The sequence below is a fragment of the Dermacentor silvarum genome, chromosome 11 (assembly GCF_013339745.2).
Source record: "Dermacentor silvarum isolate Dsil-2018 chromosome 11, BIME_Dsil_1.4, whole genome shotgun sequence".
Classification (NCBI taxonomy): domain Eukaryota; kingdom Metazoa; phylum Arthropoda; class Arachnida; order Ixodida; family Ixodidae; genus Dermacentor; species Dermacentor silvarum.
Genome location: NC_051164.1, coordinates 87,520,265 through 87,540,359, shown reverse-complemented (window position 1 = coordinate 87,540,359; position 20,095 = coordinate 87,520,265). Strand labels below are relative to the sequence as shown.

Sequence of the window (20,095 nt, the reverse complement as noted above, 5' to 3'; positions counted from 1 at the left end):
GTACATTTAGCGAAAAGTTCGTTTGGAGGTATGTAATGTTACAAAATATACAAGAACTGCGGCAAATGCAGTCGAAGCAGTGCAATATAGATTGCTTTTGAAAACAAAAGCATAAGATAGTAGCACCATACCTTTTTAAACATCGCGCCTACTCCGTTCGCGCCGTCACCTATCGGAGTTGAGGTAAAACTAGCACAGGGCCGACATCTACCGGAAGTATTTAAGCTGATACTCTTCCGTTGACCACGGCATCTACCATCTGTACACCGCACTTCGATGTGCAACCGGAACCGATGTGAACCGGAGCCCAGCGACGTGTTCTGTGACAATCGCAGAGAGGATATCTTTGAACCCGTAACGCTTACTCTTAAGAGGACCATGTGTGGCGATTACACCATGCAGAAAATTGAAACGTTGGCAGCAGCATGTGGTGCGTATAGAAGCCCGCAGAAGAACAACTTTGAACGCCGAGGGTCGTGGCGTGCCCTTGTAATCCAGCTGCTTTGAGGTTTGTGCAAGAGGACGGGTTGAGACTGGGAGTTCTACTCCTTGGTTACCCATGTTGGTCGGGTGTCCGCGCTCAGCTGGGCGTCGATATGGTGACCCCAGGGGAACCCGGTGGTGGCGAGGTCGCCTATACACTCGGTCCTAAATTTGAAGTAGTTATCTTCCTACCTACTGTATTGACGGACAACATTTGCGTTAGGCGATGTCACAGATTCAGACTGGTATCAAGCGGAACGCTGATATTTGACATCCATGAAGTCAGCATACCCTCGGATCGCATCAGCGTGTGTGGCATTTCGTTTGACTTACGTTCGGTGCAGGAACTATTAGAACGCAGCTCTTAGGCACTTGTTCCTGCGGAGAGAGGCGGCGGCGGCGTAACCGAGCGAACGAGCACACCGAAAGATGAAAGAGCGAACGCGAAGCAGGAGATGAAAGACGCCCGTCGCGAACGGCGGAGACCAATGAGAGCGGCCCCTTCAGTGTCGTGCGCGCGGGAAACTGGTGCGATGCGTATCCGCCTGACCGCTCGATGCGTACTCGTATACGGCCTCAGCCGAAGCGCTCGTTTCGTACTACTGTCCGCTCGCATCGGCTCTCGCTCGCGCTTGTTTGGTTTGCTTGGTTTGGTCTCGTTCGTGCTTTATTGCGCCATATCCGATTCTGTACGACAAGACGGACCTTGAATACAAGGACGCGGAGGCGACGCTAAGTGCCTCATTCTCCTTGACTTTGGAACGCGGCGACGCCGCAACAGAAGAGAGCGCACCTACATGATTATGGTCAGTGGCAACGACTTCGTCGTCGTCATGAGACATGACTCGCGTTGAGAACGACGGACGAAGAACGTAAATACAGCGCCGACCTGACAGCAGACGAAGGAAAAAGCACGCGGCATACCTCGCGTCCCCTACAGAGGGGAGGCGAGATTTTCATGCTGTCACGTGACTACCGCAGCGGCTCACCGCCAGTTGGTGTAGCTGTTCTGCCGCAGCTGCGTTTTAACGCCGGCAGCGCGCCGCGCGCGTTTTTCCGCTAGCGTGTATGGGGCTTTCTGCAGCGACAATAACTCCGAGATAACGCCAGAGTAGCGCGCGTCGTCTGTTCACCAATGACGCCATCAATAAGGCATGCGGCGAGCGCGTCAGACCAAAGCGCTGCATGAGTGGAGGTCTGTCTGCGGCGGCTGCTGTCAATCGCACCCTCGCGTCACCCGCGCGCTGCATCTTGTGGTCTCTCGATTTGCAAGTCAGTCGCACCACACTTCGCTCCGTTTGCAACGTGCCGCACGAGACAGATTGCCCGCGCCAGTCAACATATCGCGAAATGAAGACACGTATAGAGCTGCGCTCAAATGTCGCATTGCGAAGTATTATAATCGTCGGTAGTAGTAGTAAACAACTTTATTAACGTCCTGAGAAGCTAGACAGGGGGGCCTGCTAGCCGTTGGCTGGTCCCATGTCGGAACAGAGAGGTCGTGCCTCTCTGCTGGTTCACGGGTCCTCTGGACAGCCAGGCGCTGGACGTCTTGTCTGGGGTCTGTGATGGCCTTCGTCCAGTCTTCTTCTTGGTTAAGATCATGTAACACAGGGCACTGCCAGATCATGTGATTTAATTAGCAAAATTCAATGCCACAATCTGGGCAGAATGGATCAATGTCGGGGTGGAGCATGTTCAGGAAGCCCTTAGAGGGGTAGAACCCCGTATGGAGCATGCGGAGCGTGCTAGATTGTGATCAGTTGAGCTTATGATGGGGGAAGAGAAAACTCTGCCAATCCCCTCTGTAATGAGAAGCGATTTCGTGAAAAGTAACTAGAGGATCACTGTGAACGAGCTCTCCCGAACTCACCCGAGACACCGTCCCGTCGCGGCATATGAAACCTCACGCACGGTCGTGGGCTATCTCATTGGGGTTCAGGTGACCCGGAAATACGTCTGGTCCCATGTGAGCTGGGAACCAGACTATGTGATGAATAATGTCTCAGGGGAGTTTGCCGTTGAGAAACCCGGCTGCCTGTGCGGCTATCAATCCCGATGTGAACGCTCTAATTGCTGCTCGAGAGTCCGTGTACACCGTAGGGCGTTTTGTGTCAAGTAATGCGAGAGCTACAGCAGCCTGTTCCGCCACGTCGACCAAGGAGGACTTCAGCCAAGCTGCCGAGAGGAGTTCTTCTCCCCTGTCGTTGACTATTGCTACGGAAAACTTGTTGGCGCTGGCGTGTCGCGCCGCGTCAGCAAAGGTCTCCGTTTCGGATAAGTTCATTAAGAAAGCCTCACCGCCGTATTCACAAACCAACCTAACCCTTATCTTTAGCGTTCCTTACCTTATCGGCTCCTTACCGCGTTTCAAAAACAGACCTTACACTTAGCGGCTCCCTTTAGCCCAACTTTAAGGTCACGAAGAGGGCGCCTCCTTAAGGCAGCATCTGAGGTAGCTTAACGGCTCCTTATCCAATCCAACATGGCGGCGTGCTACGACGACAGCTTTAGCGAGTTCGTCGATTTTGTAAACCGTGCAAAAGAAATGGACAACGAAGCGTATAGTTTTGTGCGGCCGTTGCAGCGGAACCTTAGGGATCGCCAGAATCCCATGGAGTTTTACAGTGACCAGGAGTTTTTAGCCAGGTACCGCTTCTCAAAAGCTACTGTGCTCGAACTACTGACCATGTTGCCGCTGCATCAGAACACGGACGGACGTGGTTGCCCTGTGCCACCGCTGTTGCAACTGCTGGTGACACTTCGTTTCTACGGCGCGGGAACTTTTCAGATTGTCTCAGGCGACCTAGTTAATGTGTCGCAGCCAACCGTTTCCCGTGTTGTCACACGGGTGTCGAAAATGATTGCCGCAACGCTGTTCCCTGCGCTTGTGAAGTTCCCCGACGCGGGGAAAATGCATGACGTCATGCACCAATTCTACATCAAGGCAAAGTTTCCGAGGGTGACTGGTTGCATTGATTGCACCCACGTGCGTATCAAAAGTCCAGGCGGAGACGACGCCGAGGTATTCCGCAACAGGAAAGGATATTTCTCCTTCAATGTGCAGGTAAGTGCAATATGTTCATAACCGTCAGAATGCGTACAGAGACGTGAAAAAAAAACGAATTTTTACGTAGTATAAGGATGCGCTACTTGAAATAGCTTAGTGATTAGAAGCGTAGCGGATTAGGCGAGTTTTTGCGGCATGATCTTGTCTACCAGCGTAACCCTGGTTCATTAAACAGGAAAAAAAAACAAAACAAAAAAAAAAAAAACGACGAGGCAAATGCGAGAATGTCTCTGTCGCGTTTTATTTTATTGTTTTCGTGTTCACTCGGAGTGGCGCTAAATACGTGTCTCTGTTCTATTTCCCCCCATGTACTCAACCATACGTGCGCTAAAGACAAGATCCTGCCGGACAGCCGTAACGGCAATACAGTTGCTGTACCGCTGCAGCGCTTGCCAGCGCTGCATTTGCTGCACGGTAAAGTGGTTACTGTAGTCCTGCTTTTTTTACCTGCGTCGGCCTCTCATTGCAATGGTAATACGCAGCAGAGAATACAAGTGTGCGACGTCACGGGTGCATCAGGTCGCGAGCTGCATTAAGCTCAATCTCTGCTTCAATTTTTATCTCAGACAGAAAATTAATTTCATCCACTGACGTTCAAATACAAGATTTAAGAGGAACACGGCTGCTATATATTATAAACATTGTTACTAGACTGCATATAAACAGCTTGGAAAGTCTGCAGGTAACAGCAGCTGCAAAAAAAAATTCATGTTCATTCTTTTTTGGAATGTTTGCAGGCAATCACAGGACCTGAACTCCAATTTTTTGATTTAGTTGCAAGCTGGCCGGGTTCTGCACATGACAGCAGGATTTTTGACAACAGCAATGCAAGAGTACGTTATGAGGAAGGGGATGTACCTGGCGTACTCCTCGGCGACATGGGGTATGCTTGCCGGCCATACCTTATGACGCCGCTAAAAGATCCTGGAGGCAAAGACAGCCCGGAGTACAGGTGTGTATGGATGGTCACAATAATATACAGCCAGTACATGAAGATATGTAACATCTCTTTATTTAGGTATAACAAGTCCCAAATCCGGACCAGGAACACCGTCGAAAGGGCTTTCGGCATCTGGAAAAGAAGATTTCCATGTCTTGATATGAAGCTACAAATAGAAACAACAACTTCTGTCATTGTCATCACGGCATGTGCAGCTCTGCACAACTTTGGCCGGAACCGTCCAAGTGATGAACTGCCACCCGACACATGCAATGATCAGCAGCCCTCCCCAGCTTTACAACCCCAAGGACCACAGCCCGTTGACTCGGCGAGTGGCTTCAGAACTCGAGCCCGCATTATTCAGCAATATTTTTCCTAAAATGTGGCAGAGCAAACAGGGCATGCATATTGAAAATAAAAAAATTGTGCCATTTTACTTACTTGCTTTTTTCACGGCATCTATTTTCAGCATTAGCAGCTCGAGCTTAGCCTTTTTGCTAGCACAGTCAAGCTCATGCATTTGTTTTGATTGCCTCATATGGAGAGCATGTTCAGCTCTCATCAGCTTCATCTTGAGCAAGTGCTCCCTCGTCTTTCGTTTATTATCTTGCTCAACGCTGCTAAGGCGGGCACTAAGCTCTTCTTCAACAGCTGCCCTCTTTGCGAGCGTTCTGCGTTGCACAGGAGCTGGGTTTTGTGGGGTAGCCTGTAACGGGGAAGCCAGTGGTGGGACAGGAGGTTGCAGGTCAGCTGGCCCTCCTTGTGCCGATAGCTCGACCTCAGCTGTGGTGGCTCCATTTTGTGCTTGGATGCACACCACCTCGCTGCTTTCATCATTCGGGCTTGCAGGGAGATCCCACTCATAGATGCTGTCTGTGAAAACATTTGTAATTGTTAGCTTTGAACACAACTCATGATCACCATATGCATAAAGACTGACTATGCGTGAACACAAATTTTTCTTGCACTACAGTGGGCAACTACGAGCACTTGCGACACTGGACCTTGTCTAGTTCACAGTATTAAGGACTGTAAAGAATTGGTGAATATGTATGTGCTTTATGAAATGCAATAAATATTTCACGTTACAGCCCATCTATTTCTATTTTTTACTCATACAATGGTAATTCAGTTGAAGCAATTCACTGGCTACCCCTGTTGAAATCCTTAAAACACACACCAGGAATGGGAGTACATTCCTGGGATTTGCTTAAGCTGGCTCCTTTGCTAGTTACCTGAGAGGTGAGGTTGGCTGGTGGTATTGATACTTCACTGCACAAGGCAGTGTTGCCAACAACAGTGCACCCATTTACCGATTTGAGCTCGGTGCTGTAATGTATGAAGCCCTACAGCCTAGTGACAGCTTTGTTTTCCACAGCGACTTACACAGTGCGGAGCAGGTAACACATGCGCTATACTAGTGGAAGGATTATGTGCATTTCAAGTACACGCCTCGTGGTTATCACAGTGCAATAATGAACGGAAGCTACCAGGAGGGAGCAATCATTGTCAACACATCAAATGTTTGGACAGCGTGCATACAAGTGTTGTGAGCCACTTGTTCGGCTAAATGTAAGTAGTAAACCTGCTAATTTATTTTGTCTGCTACAAACAGACTACGATGAAAGCATGTGCGACACCATGAGCATGAACATGCACATATGATCCCTGCATGAACACAAAGGAAGAGGTTACAATGCTCGAGCAGCAGAAAAAAAGAAATATTGAAATTGACGACGTTGTGCCAGTGTTCAAGCCTATGCAGCACAGAATCAAGATATCACGAAATCAAAACATCAACACTCGCATGCATTAACCAGTGCAAAATATGCATGAAGCCACCTTGTACGTTTTTTCTTTCAGGATATAGCAGTGAAGTGTTTGTTGTTTTCGAGATCCATGTCGATGCTCTCACGGTTCGTGCAGAGAGGTGAGCATGTGAGCTATGCGTTGGAAAGTGTTGGGAATGGAGACCCGCAGTTTCATAGTATGTGCAGTGTTTGGGTGACTACTACAGATCCCACACTGTGGCAGAGGCTCTGTTACTTGTCCCCATATAAAGGTGTTGTCTAGCTGGTGTATGCAAGGTGTTTCTTTGTGCTTAGTTGAGTGTGCCCTCTCGTCTGGTAAGGTGTGGGCTGAGAGTTCAAAATTGTGTTCCGTGTTCTCTGTATGGTGCTAGTGTGGGCATTGTGGGAGCCTTGTGAGAGGTTCGACCTGAGCATGGGATGGAGGGGGCCCAGCGCAGTGCTTCTCGGGCGAGCAGGTTAGCCCCTTCATTGTCATCCATTCCCGCGTACCCCGGTATCTAGATCACCTGAGTGGGCGGGTGCAGCTGTTTGTGGATTGCTTCACAGTAATCTTTGGGAAGTTGTCCTCTGAATTATGCGGCAGGCTTTCATCGAATCTGTAAATATGATACATTTCTTCAAGGTGATTGGGGTGAGTTTAATTGCCTTGATGATGGTGGCAAGCTCCACCCACTGTGGTCCCATCTTTTTGATAGTGTGCGTGTGAATAATTGTGCAGTGATGATAGGTAATTGCTATGGCTGCAGCGCTGTTGCTGATGGCAGCATCTGTGTACAGGTATGTACACCAATGTACAGTATTAGCGTACATGTGTTGGCTCGTTGAATGTACTTGCTATTGTACGTGATGCGCTGTTCTCTGCGTTTTTTGTTTCGTTGGGGGTCCATGTACCGGGATAGGGGGGCTATTGTGAGTAATGCTTGAGCACTTTTGCCGAGCGTGCTTGTAGCAAACAGTGGGGTGTCACTGAGTTTGAAACCCAGCATTTGCACGATTCTTCTGCCTGATGTAGTACTGTTCAGTCTAATTTCCTGCCTGTGTTCGTGCTGATAAGCTTTTCTAGGGTGTTATGGTTCCTTGTCTAGAAGCTCAGTACTTGTGTTGGTTGGCACTCTCATTACAAGTTCGGTGGCTTTGCGAATGAGGTTGTTGAGCTTGCTGTGGTGTGCCTTTGAGAGGTTAATGTATGGTGCGTGATAGCGAAGGTGATGAGCAGTAAGGCATCATGCAGCCGCAGCATGTCTGTCTCATGAAGCCCTTGGTGGCGATCAGAATGCACAGCACCATGTTCAAGACCTGTTCACGTTGCTTTAGCAAGTGCTGAACAGTGGCCGTACCCACTCCATCTCGCTGCATGTGTAGGCCCAGTACTTTGATATTATGCATTTGTGGAATATATTATCCTTTGTTGGTGTGGAGTGATGGGTGGGGGTCTCCAGTGCGTGGTGTGCACAAGCAGCTCCGACTTTTCCAGGGAGCCCGCCAAGCCAATGCTCGCAGCTGCCACTTGGGCTGCATTTATCGTGCGCATTGCACGGTGTCCTCTATTTTCCCCGGAGAGCCTTTGTTGATCCGTATGGTTATGTCGTCGGCATACAGTGTGTAATGTATGTCTGGTATGAGGAGTAGCAATGTGTATGTGACACATTGCTAAGTTGAACAGTGTTGGTCAACGCATACCGCAAGGAGCACTGCTCCTTGCGGTATGCGTTTTGCAGGTGTGGGTACGTGTCATATCACCAATTTTGAGGATGTACGTACGGTGTTGGAAAAAGACTAGCATGTAGTTGTATATCTTGGTGCCACAGTTGGTGGAAGAGAGCACCACAAGCATGGCATCGTGGGTAACGTTGTCGAAGGCTTTCTTCAAATCTATGGCCAAGATTGCTTAGAGTTGGGAGTTGCTGGGTTATTTGGTGATATCTTCATGTATCTGGAGGAGACCTTATGCAAGCTGTTAAGTGTTTACAGGGTTGCCTCTCTGGATGAGAGATGTTGGTACAACTCCTTTGCACATCTATGCTCGTCCAGCACATTATGATCAACCACTCCCCCCCCCCCCAAAAAAAAAAAAAAAAAAAAAAAAAGCTGTCCTTGCAATGTACATACCATTGGGCGGTTCAAGCGTCTCCACTTGCATCGGCTGCAGCAACGTGACGACACTCGGGGTACTCTGTGATCGGGGTGTCACTGCGTGGCGCCCACGGTCGCTGTCAAAGGGGTTCTCCACCCGCGTCGACATGTGCGATGCGACAGCCCCAACTCGCTCCAACTCGTCTGTAAGCTGGCTAGCTGGCGCACAGCCGCCTCCTGAAAAGACAGCACGAATTTGCGTTATGCCCCAATCATTCCTGAATTACGTGCAGACGGCTACCGTCGCGCTATACATCAAGAGCGTGACATGCTTTAGTCATTACTTTTGCGATATTTTGCGTGGATTGGCAGGGAACGCATCACCGTCTACGGGCAGCAGCAAATTTGGCGACAGACTGGTCTGGACCCGAGCTCGTGTTTACAGGAAACGCGCGCTTGCGGCCCAGGCCGGCCTCGACTTGGCAAGGTCAAATCACGGCCACGCAGGAAAGCTATAGAAGTGCGTGCTTCGGCTCGAGAGCGCAACATGCCTTCCTAAGAAGAGAAAAAAAAAAAGCGCCTCGACCGCAAGATGCGAGCTATCGTAGTGTCATATTTCACCGAAGCAACTTATACGGCACGGCGACAGAACCTGACACGGCTGAGCCGCACAGAATACATCAAGAGCTCGCAGCATCGTCACGGCGCCATGCAGCTGGTGTGCCTCTCCCCCCGTTAGGTTTGCACTCACCCTCGGCCGCCGCCTCTCCCCTCGCGTTGACAGCTCCCTCCTCGCCCGGTAACAGCCCCTCGTGTGCGTACTCTCCCCACCGCTCACCCCCTCTCCAACCGCCTGGCGTGTTTCGCTCCGCCGTCACGTGTTGTGTGTGTGGCGCCGGCGCGTCAGTCGTGCTCTCTCGCTGCCGTCTCTTCGCTCGGCTTTGCAGTTTAGTCGCGCGCGCCCCCTCATAGCATCACCCCGTGCTTCGCACTTCCTCATACTCCCCTTCGGGGAAGTGCGGGTTTTTTTTATCTTTAGTTGCTCATTTGTACGTACCCGAAGCGGCAGCCAGTACTACTGGCAGTCGAGGATTCTATTCACTTTTTTTTCTTTTAAATTGTCCCAGCATTTGCGAAGTTGAGCCTCAGTTCGAAATCGAACATCGGGCCGGCAGTTGTATTCGTCAGTGATCTCCTCCCATGTCTTCTTTTTTTTATCCAAGGAGACTCCGTCCGTCCGTTTGTTCTCCACGATCGTTTGGTACTTACTGACGAGATTAATTAGCACGCTTCGTTCCTCTTCACTAAAATTTACCCTCTTTTTTCCGTCCATTACACCTTTTATCGCTAGCAATTAATATTAAGAAAAGTGCGCAACACAGCTAAGAAATAAAGAGCAAGGAAAGAGAAAAAGTACAAATAACAAGATGTGCGAGCGGACGGTACAAACCAAACGAACACAAAAAAGGCACGACGTGAAATTTTAGCAAGCCTGTTATTGTGACGGCTACGCTGCACTGGTGGCCAGCTGAAAGTAAGGTTGCGTCAACAACGGGCTAACTGACTGTTTAACGTTGGGTGTGCTTGCTTGTAGGAATGGTGGAGCACAGTTTTATTAACGTCTTGTCATAAAAATAAATTATAGGGACATGCACAGATGATTCAAGCGTAAAAGTGTGCATAGCCTCGCTCCCATGTCACACGCTTATTCGGATAAGGGCGCCTTTCCTAAGGTGCCCTTAAAGGGACACTAAAGAGAAACAGGAAGTTCAGCTGGAATAAAAGAGGGACCTTCAGGAATGCATGCCGTTTTTGTTGGGTGCAAAAATATGAGTTATTAGCGGAGAAATTCGTAAACAAAGACCAAATCTCTCTTCCTCAATTTCTCTCACCCTAGATTTGGCGCTGAAGCAGTGTCGTCACAGATTGCATTGCTCTCAGCGAATCAGAATGCGCCATGATACGTCACCGCTTGCGTAAACGGCCGAGGCGCTGGGCTGGATGTATCATGGCTGCATGCATGGTCGCTGCGTTTGCGTTCGCCGCGATGGATACCGTAGCTGCCGCTGAACCTTGCAACGAAGAGCTCGCCAGGAAAGCAGGACTGCATTTCAGCGATATTCAGTGAAACGGAGCGCGAAATGATCCTCTAGCTGTGCTCGAGCGGTAAGTGTTTCCGCGTGCGATGGCGGTGAGCCGCCGGCCGCGCCGGCGGAATGCAGAGCTTCGTTTTCGTCGATGGGAGGCGAAGCGTCCGGTCCGCCAGGCGACGATGTTCCCGACAGAACAAGCGTAGAAAGTTGTGCACGTACTCGGTATGGTTATTTCGTGGCTTTATTTAATGACATTCAGCACTCACCGAGCCGCCAGTTTGCTGCTGCAGGGGCACCGGTAGGAGGTTTGATGAAGGCCGCATTGAGGGAACAGCTGCTCGAGAAAGGACTGGCCTCTGGGGCACGCCAAGATACTTTCCGAGGGCAATATTATACACATAATCCGAGGGCGAGAAATGCAGAGAGCAGACCATCGGTTTCTCTGGCTCTTTTGCCGTTTTATCATCGGCAGAGCACTGAGCCATTGCGAACGCCGGGGATCCGGGGCTCTCCGAGCGACGCCACATGAAAGGACACAATCGAGTCAACACTGCCGCTGCCCCTGATCAAGCACCTTGGGCCATTTATACAGCCCTCAACACTACACACACGAGGCATTTTCTGGCTGTTTCCCGCGACGTCAACGTTTTTCGAGCCACGCAACACGCAACCAAACACCGTAGAGCGGAACAGGCGCGCGCGACGATGCATTGACCAAAAACGAAACTACGAAACTATCACGGCCGCATGTATCGCCATGCCATTTTTCCTTATTTATTTAATTTTGTGCTAAACTTGTACTTCCTCGCTTGAAACGGTTTAAAAAGTTGGAAAATGCTGTTTATGTACGTTTAAGGTGTATTTTATTTTGCATTTTATTAACAGCGATAAATCGCTCTCGACCAATCGCGACCGGCCTGCGTTTGTAATCTCCGACGTCACATCACGTAGTGCGGGAATTTCGAAGAGGCGTCAGCACCTATTCTTCAGTTTTTCGCTATTTTCTCGCTTATTAAACATCTGTTTGCAGTAAGAATGGTATGGCTGTGATCGTGAAAGGATAATCTACCATTTAAGCTCAACTTCCGGTTTCTCTTTAGTGTCCCTTTAAAATGTGGTAAGGTGGATTTTTGAAGCGCTCCTTTACCTTTTCTCACACTTTCACTTAAGTTCTCCTTACGAAAGGCCGGCTTTACGTGTAAGGAAAGGAGCATTTGGGAATACGGGGGTAAGTGTTTAGTTTCCGGTTTGAAAGGGAGCAACGGAAGGACGAACGGCAACGCTTGCTCTCGTCACGCAACCGTTGCTCCCCTGCAGTAAGCCGCATGCTGCGTCCTGCATTTGCACGCACCCATATGTCTATTCACGAGCAAGATTTTCCTGCGGGCTGGTGTAGAGGGACTATACGTTTTGCAAACAAATACGCATGCACACAAATGAAAGGCATGGTTGCAACAAAACGTGAGCGGCTGAAGCTGCAGTCGTAGCGAGTCAGCGCAATTATACGAACAACCTGTGACAAAAATAGACTGTGACATCAATCACAATAAAATGCGAAGCTACGCGGGACCCCGTACAACGTCGCGACAAACAGCCGATAGCGAGAAGCACGGTTGAATGACGGTTCATTTACGGCTCTGTGTTGAACGACTGTTTATAGCATCTCGATCAGCGAAAGCCGCGACTGAGATTGCTACTGGGATCTCGCTAACCTATATATACCGCGACATCGCGCGTGACTGCGAGCTCACGCCGCAGTTTTATCGGTCACTGGCGGATTTTGGCCAGGGCCGGATAGCGCAATCGCCTCCAGTTTTTGCCTATCTGCTCCACCTCGTATGCCTTCAGGACAGTGCTGTCAAGTGCAGATAAACGAATCAGTTAAGGCAGAGTTGTGTTTTCAAGGAAGAGGAGATTCTTCCGCCAAGAAACACACGTATCAAGGAAGTAAAGAAAAAATGTGAAACTAGGGGGCCTTTCGTCCCCGTGTGCATAAATAGGTACCACGATCGTGCCCTAAAGCCCCTATATTTATAAAAGTAGCGCCATTCTTAGATCTTGCCGCCACCGCGCTCACCCCGGCGCTTCCTCCTCGCCCTCTCTTAGCCGCCTCCTGTCGCCCCAGCCTCCTCCGCTCCCCCATTGGCCAATCCGTGTCACGTGGAAGTTCGCGTAGCGCTTTTGTATATTTTTTTCTTTCCAGCGCGCCCCGACTGCCATTCTCGGGCCTGTGCGACGAAAGTGCTGTACGCACAAACGGATCAAACGTGTTAGGGACAAGAACTTCATTGTGATGACATGCTGCTGCGCCTTAAGTTGCCGCAACCGACAAGGCGAGGGCAAAAGGCTTTTTTTGTTTACCATCCGGCGTGCGCAAACGCTTGCTGCACACTTGATATTTGCGCCGTCTCGCATCGTCGCGTTGCTACTTCCAAAACGGCATTATTAAGAACAGTTACTGACTGACGAAGCAAAATCGCGCCTCAAAAACGTCTCCGCAGGGCGCGATCGAAGTTTTCCTCGGATTTCCTCTGGTAGCGCGTTAGCTGTCGTCTGCCACGGCAGGCCCGACGCAGGCGGCGCCACTGTCGATATCGCGCCTCGATCGCGCTGGTCGCGCCGAGCGCGATAGTGGAACGGAGGAGGAGGGAAGTGGATGGCGCTACTTTTATAAATATAGGGGCTTTATCGTGCCCGGGTTTGTAGCGACGTGCCGTGTCATTTATGGGTACGATTCTGCGCATGGTCAGCCTAATTCTTTCGACATAACCTCACGTGAGCATACAATTAGGGCTCCACAGCTATGTAATATTTGTGAAGCATTTCATATAACTAGCATTGACAGCATACTTGGTCGGTTCAAGTGAAATTCAGTGGATGAACGATATCTTCGTTCATCCTCTGAATACTGAAGGGACGCATACTTCTATGGTTTACAACATAAAATAATGGGCACCCTGAATTAGCAATCAAACGCTTTAACATAATATGGTTCTGCTGCCTACATGTGCCGACGCACCGCCAGAAGTTCAAATACAGTCTCCACTTGCTTCGTAGCCATAGTCAAATATTGCTCACTATGTTACACAGACAATTGCATCACTTTTGGGAGTGCTCTAAATTTTCATTGTGTCAGGCACATTTATCTACCTTTTTCATTCAGTATTACACCGAGGCTATGCAAAGTAATAGTTGTTGAGAGTTCAAAAATTTCGAACAACCTCCACTTTCAGTGGTCCATCTGTACGACCAGATATATTGTCAATTAGGGGTTTTAACCCTACTAAAAGTCATATTAGGTCAAGCAGGGCGTCATTTACTGATGCAACTAGCATATCAAGTGAAGTTGCTAAATAGGGAAGAACTGCTAGCACCCTTTTAATTTTAAATAAAGATTTTATTTTCAATTCCTTATTTATTATAGTCACCGTGGCAAAGTAGGCAATGGATGTAAACAGATTTATTCTTGTGCAATTGCGGGACCTCCAATCAGCTGGTGCTAAAATGACCACATGCTTATTCATCTGAGATAAGTTCTCAGAGGGAAGATTTGGTCATTTCATGCTTGTTTTCCTGCACCATATATTTTTAAGTGTGTTTTGTACCTTTCAATACAGAAAAGCATGGCCATATCCGCAAGAACAAAAGCAGAGATATGGCAGCTAGGCCCATAGCAGCCTCATACTACTATGCACAATGTGGCAGATTTTATTCTAGACTGAGGGTTTTCTAGACTGAAGGTCAAACAGGAATGCAAGGAACATCTATGGCTAAAAGGGAATGTGGCAGGAGAGCAGACAGTCCACGGTTTTGTATACCTGCGGACAGGAGCAAATGCCAAAGAGGAAAACAAAAAATGCTAGAATGCATAGCAAGTGACATTAATGAGCTAGGATGAGGGTGCGAGATAATTATACTAGATGATATGAACGCACACATAGAAGACAAGGAAGGGTACACAGACTCAACAGGCAACATGATGCTGGATATGTGTGAAAGGCATTACTTAGTTTTACGCAACAGTACTGAGAAGTGTGAAGGGCACATAACATGGGAGGTAGGGGCCTGCAATCGACGATAGATTATGCACTAATGTCACATAGGATGCACGATAGGCTAAAGGTAATGAACATAGATGAATATGGCTCCAGTAGTCTAGGTAGTGATCACAAACGTATCGAGCTTAGGTTTAGAAGAGAAATGAAAGTAGGTAGGAGGCAAGATGAACAACCAGGTGGGATATTTTACTCTGAAAAGCACCTCGAAATAGAAACCCAACAAATTGAGGAAGTAATTTCAGAGGATAATATAACAGAATGGACATATGCAAATTTAACAGGGCTATTTGAGCTAGAGCTAGCTAAGGTACGAGTCAGGCCCAGGGAGAAAAGAAGACGTAAACCCGTAAACCCAAGAGCTGGTGGAATGAGGAGGTTAAGAAGGCCATAGAGAAACGTCAGAAAGCATCCAGGGAACACAGATATTCAAAACAGAGGGATGAACCAGAAGCTGAAGTAGACAGAAAACGGGATAACTTCTTAAACTGTAGAAGGGAAGCATCCCATTTGATCAATGAGAAGATTAGAAGAAAGGGGACCCAGTGGTTGTCAGAAGTAAACAAAAAAGATAGGAAAGCAGCGAACAAATTTTGGAAACATCTCAACTCCTTGAGTAATAAGACTAGCCTAGAGCAGAGGTTTATAGTCACAGCTCGAGGTGTTCGGTTAGAGGGAGATGAGGCAATGGAACATTTAAGAACAATGATGACGGAAACATTTAAAGAACGGAACGTAGCGTGTGCTCAATCAGGTCAGGATAAACCGGTTAATGCAGTGTCTCCACTTGAGCAAAGCGAGTGGGAAAGGGCAGAGAAGAGGGTTCCTAGAAGCACGTCGACAGGTCCTGATGGCATCTCAATTATGTTAATAAAGACATTGGGCCCAAAATCTAAGAAAGCACTGAGAGGTAGTGAGCAAAATTATAATGGACGGTAAAGCCCCCGACGGGTGGAGACTAAGCAAGATGAGCGTGATATATAAGGGAAAGGGGGACAAAGCCGACATAAACAACTGCCGTTCCATAACAGTGACTTCAGCGCTTTATAGGGTGCTGATGCAGATTATAAAGGACAGACTGCAGGCATGGGTGAAGGGCGAGGAGGTGCTGGGGGAACTACAATATGGATTCCGGAAACAAAGGATGTTAGAAGATAATCTGTTCTCATTGACACAGTGCATTCAAATAAAAGAATAGGAACACAGGCCCCTACGGCTTGCATTTCTGGATATCAAGGGAGCTTATGACAGTGAAATCCCAAAGGATTTGTGGGGTATACTGGGCACTCTAGATGTGGAAGATAGAGTAAGTAATCTTTTAAAAGATATCTGTAAAAGTAACAAGGTACTTATAAAATGGAAGAAAAGGTACCTGAGCCTACAGAGATACAGCAGGGGCTTAGGCAGCACTGCCCTCTGTCACCTTTGTTGTTCATGCTGTATTTACAAGGATTAGAGACCAAATTAGAGAGGAGCTGACTTGGCTTCAACCTTTCCTTTTTCAAGCAAGGAGAATGGATTTAACAGTCACTACCTTGACTGATGTATGCAAATGACATTGTACTTATGGCTGACAACAAGGAAGACTTGGAGGGATTAATGGACATCTGTGGTAAAGAGGCAGATAGCTTAGGTTTGAAGTTTAGTGAAGAAAAATCTGCAGTCATGATTTTTAATGATTACCAGGGCGAGCATGGGATACAGGAGGTTACATGGGATGTAGTGGATAAGTACAAATATCTTGGAGTGTGGATAAACAATGGGGCTGAGTAGGGGAAGCTCTTTGTTGTTTGAAGCCAGGACGGGAGTATTGCGGATTAAGATGTACCGAGTCAAGTACCAAGGTACTAGACACATTGTGTGGTGCGTGTGGAGAAGAGAAAACGACTAACACCTGATACCTTTCTGTAAAGGGCTTAACCCTATATTGCAATGTTTTCAAAGCATTGGGGTTCAGGGACAGTGGAGGCAAAATAGACTTTAAGCGGGTAGAAATAACGAAACGGACGTTATCTGATTGGTGGCTAAAATCAAGGCAAGGGTGAAAATTCACCCTGCACGAAGTACAAAATATGTTACTAGTCACGGCCAGGTGGCGTGTGCCACCGCCCGATTTAAAGGGTTCAGCCTCATCCATCCATCCATCCATGAGGTGTCTCCACAACTCATTAATTTCTACACTTCTTCGTATGTTTGGCACACCATAGCAACTTAGAAAAGTAATGCCATTTCACTACAAAGTTGCCTCCAATAATTAGAGCCACAACAGGCAGGAATTGTTTTCACGACGTTTTATCACAGGAAAGAATCACTGGCTACATACAAATACTGCAGCATTTATGGGCAGAATACGTGTTACACAGATGCATACACCAGAAAGCTGTCAATCAAGATAGGAGGTTCACATTATCTTCCACAGTATACAACAGGTATACAAACACCTTTGTGCATGGGTTGAATATGAAGAACGGCAAGGTTCCAACGATCGAAAAAAAGAGCATCTCAGTCAATGGTGATCACAGAAAATTGGCTGAGGTTTAACTGTTGTAAACCTAGTTATCACGGGCGAAAGGTCTGTTTGGCTTGGCTTTGCAGACTATATGCACACAGTGTTGCATTAATGCCCACTTCCACACTTGGTAAGCTTCTCTACTAACGTGCTAGTAGAGCCTTTTCTCCGGTGTTTCAGCAGCCAACTTTGCCTTTGCTTGAGATTTCGCAGCCTGCCGTCTAGCTATATCTAGTGGATGATTGGATTCAGCATGTCGCTTGCGCTGAAGCGCAAGCACAGACGGCCCAGCCGGCGCGCCATCCATGGCGAGACTGAGCGACCAAGCACAGGCAAAGCAGCCGTTAAACCCTTGCCTAACCACGTGGTAATGCAGTGGCGAGGCTCCGGGCGAGTGCCGCTGCGACGCCTCTCCGCAGCAGATCACGTGGTGTGACGTCACACCTGCCACACTTGCGCTCCGGCGGCTTAAGATCATTGCGATACGATGAATGACCTTGCGAGACATGGCGTAGCAGGGCTTTCGCTCTAAAATACATTATGACAATAATAAAATAGCTCTAAGAACTGTTTATTCTTTGCAGTGTATCGTGCACTACAGGCAGAGCGGCCACTTTGCATTTGCTCATTCATATTGCTCACCAAACCTCCCATTTTGGGACAATAAACTCATTCTTGTACAAGTCCAGTAGGCAATACTCAAACTTTTCTGCTGTTGCTCTGTGTAGCTGTTTTTCCTGAGACCTCTTAAAACAGTAACAAAACCTGTGTCGATCAAAGTGGTCAATAAGCCGGGTACTTGTGAGGATGTACAGCTCACTACTAGCAACAAGAAGAGATTGAATTTCATAAAATTCTGGAAACTCCCCATCATGTGACACCAAAGCACTTCCACATCTGTATTTGCGTCGATCAAGTGTCGCATGTTGTACCTCATGAACTGTTTTTGGCAACCTTTGTTTGGCACATTCTGGGAGCATGCCCCAGTCAGCAGGCCTGCTTTGTGCTGTTCTCAGCCCTTCATAGAGTTGACAACTGTGTAGCTCATAGCTCAGTTTTCGCTGATGCCTTTTCGCAAGTGTGAAGGTAAAGTTCTTGAAGTTTTTTACACAGGCTGCCATCTTTTTGAAGTACTGGTGCTTCGCTTCGAAGCGCATTGCCCAGAAGTTCTTCAACGGGCCTACCTCACGCAGAAACCTTCCATAGTGCACCATGTAGTGCAACTTATGTGTAACAGTGCTGGGGCCGTATCGCTCAGCAAAGTCTGTTAAAAATGACTGCACAAGCACATGAAGGTATGCTATCCGCTCGGCAGGAATCTCTGGTGCAAATACAATGTCCACAATTTCTCTATACTGCAAAAGCAGCTCCCAGTCCTTATTTCCTTCTGGGATCGTATCCCCCAGAATTGATGATTAGTAGGGTTTATTGGCGCAAGGGCCAGATGTGGCCAAAGAGCGCCAAGGCGATGATAATGGCGTGTCAGTGGTACATGAATAGTGAATTATCAGGCGTGGATAAAACGTTAGATGAAGCATGGCTGTAAAGGGGCCTAAAAATAGTCGCTGTAAAGAGCGTAAAATCTACATGTAGTAAGGTTATGACAATGATCAATGACGTTTACTATGACAATGAAGAATGCATTGAAAAAAGAGTGAAGATATTCAAGTTATTTCACATGTTGTAATTGGCAAAAGCACTACTGCCTAAACAGAGCCCTTGAACCACAAGGGCCTGGAGGCAGGTGCTATACTGAACTACTGTCACAGCGGCATCCTCTGGCGAGAGGATGCGCTACGAATTTATTGGGCTTATGACATGTAGGATAACATCGTTCAAGAATGCGAGGACTGCTTTGGTTGTAAAAAGTGGTTCTTTACCAAGAAACATGGACGGATGGAGCGGGACACAATAGCTGTATGCAAGAGGAAAATGTTTCCTTCTCTCTGTTTCGGCTTCCCGACACTCCAGGAGGACATGGAGGACGCTCAGCCTCTCACCACATCGACCACAGGTTGGAGGCTCGTTACCAGTCAACAAAAAATTGTGAGTACCATATGTGTGTCCTATTCTGAGACGACAGAATAGGACATCAGTTCGTCGTGTTTTTGTTGTACAGGGCCAGAAGCCTAGCTGTGGTTTAATCAAGTGGAGCTTATTATTTGTTGCGGCGTCCCACAAGCGTTGCCAGTGGTTTCGCAGTTTCGCTCGCAAAAAATGCTTGAGGTCTATGGAAGGAATAGCAGCGGTAAGATTAATTGCTTGAGATGTAATTGATGTGGCCACTTTGTCTGCCAGTTCATTACCCTCAATGCCTCTATGGCCAGGAACCCAGCATATTGTCACATGTCTACCAGATGAATAAATATTGCACAGGTGTGTGTAAAGCTCAATAAAAACAGGATTTTTGTGTATTCTTATAGACATTAGTGCCTTTACGACACTTAAGGAGTCCGTAAATATTATTGCATTCTGTGGTTTTAACTTCTTAATGTGTTTAACCGCAGACAGGACCGCATAGGCTTCTGCAGTAAAGATGCTTGTATAAGGGTTCAATACGTCCGATTCAGAGAAAGAGGGACCAATTGCCGCGTAAGATACGCCAGCGTGCGACTTTGATGCGTCAGTGTAGAATTCAGCACACGAATACTTAGATTGGAGTTCACGGAAATGCATTCCAATTTCAAGGTCTGCTGCGTACTTTGTAACTTTTACAAAAGATATATCGCACTGTATCGGCTGCCACTCCCAAGGAGGTGGCAGTTTAGCTGGAGGCATTATGTGATGTTCGAGGAGTGGGACATCCATTTCAACGCTAAGCTCCCTCACACGCAGTGAAAAAGGCCGTCTCACAGAGGGTCGATTATGAAAAAGTGTAGTACACGTCAAATCGTTAACGGTCTTAGAACACGGATGTTCATGATTAGAGTGTACTTTGAGGAAATATGTGAAACTGGTGTATGATCTCTGCAGATGGAGTGACCATTCATTCGATTCTACATATAAGCTTTCAATAGGGCTTGTTCTGAAAGCGCCTGTGGCCAGTCGGATACCTAGATGG

At 47.8% G+C, this 20,095-nt stretch overlaps 2 protein-coding genes across 2 annotated transcripts in view; one reads left to right on the top strand and one right to left on the bottom strand.

Moving 5' to 3' along the window:
• Positions 1–20,095, bottom strand: part of LOC119433202 (inaD-like protein) — a 239,423-nt gene that overhangs the window by 150,149 nt on the left and 69,179 nt on the right. The window lies entirely within an intron of this gene.
• Positions 2,787–5,072, top strand: LOC119432726 (putative nuclease HARBI1). The gene is made up of 3 exons (XM_037699882.2): positions 2,787–3,550; positions 4,291–4,505; positions 4,572–5,072. The coding sequence occupies exons 1-3, from the start codon at positions 2,969–2,971 to the stop codon at positions 4,870–4,872; spliced, it is 1,098 nt and encodes a 365-aa protein (XP_037555810.1). The 5' UTR covers positions 2,787–2,968; the 3' UTR covers positions 4,873–5,072.

Bases quoted from the DNA above. Each gene is read 5' to 3' on its own strand.
- LOC119432726 (XM_037699882.2), top strand. From the start codon at position 2,969: ATGGCGGCGTGCTACGACGACAGCTTTAGCGAGTTCGTCGATTTTGTA. The intron at 3,551-4,290 runs GTAAGTGCAATA...GAATGTTTGCAG, and splicing joins ATTTCTCCTTCAATGTGCAG to GCAATCACAGGACCTGAACT. The intron at 4,506-4,571 runs GTGTGTATGGAT...CTCTTTATTTAG, and splicing joins AAAGACAGCCCGGAGTACAG to GTATAACAAGTCCCAAATCC.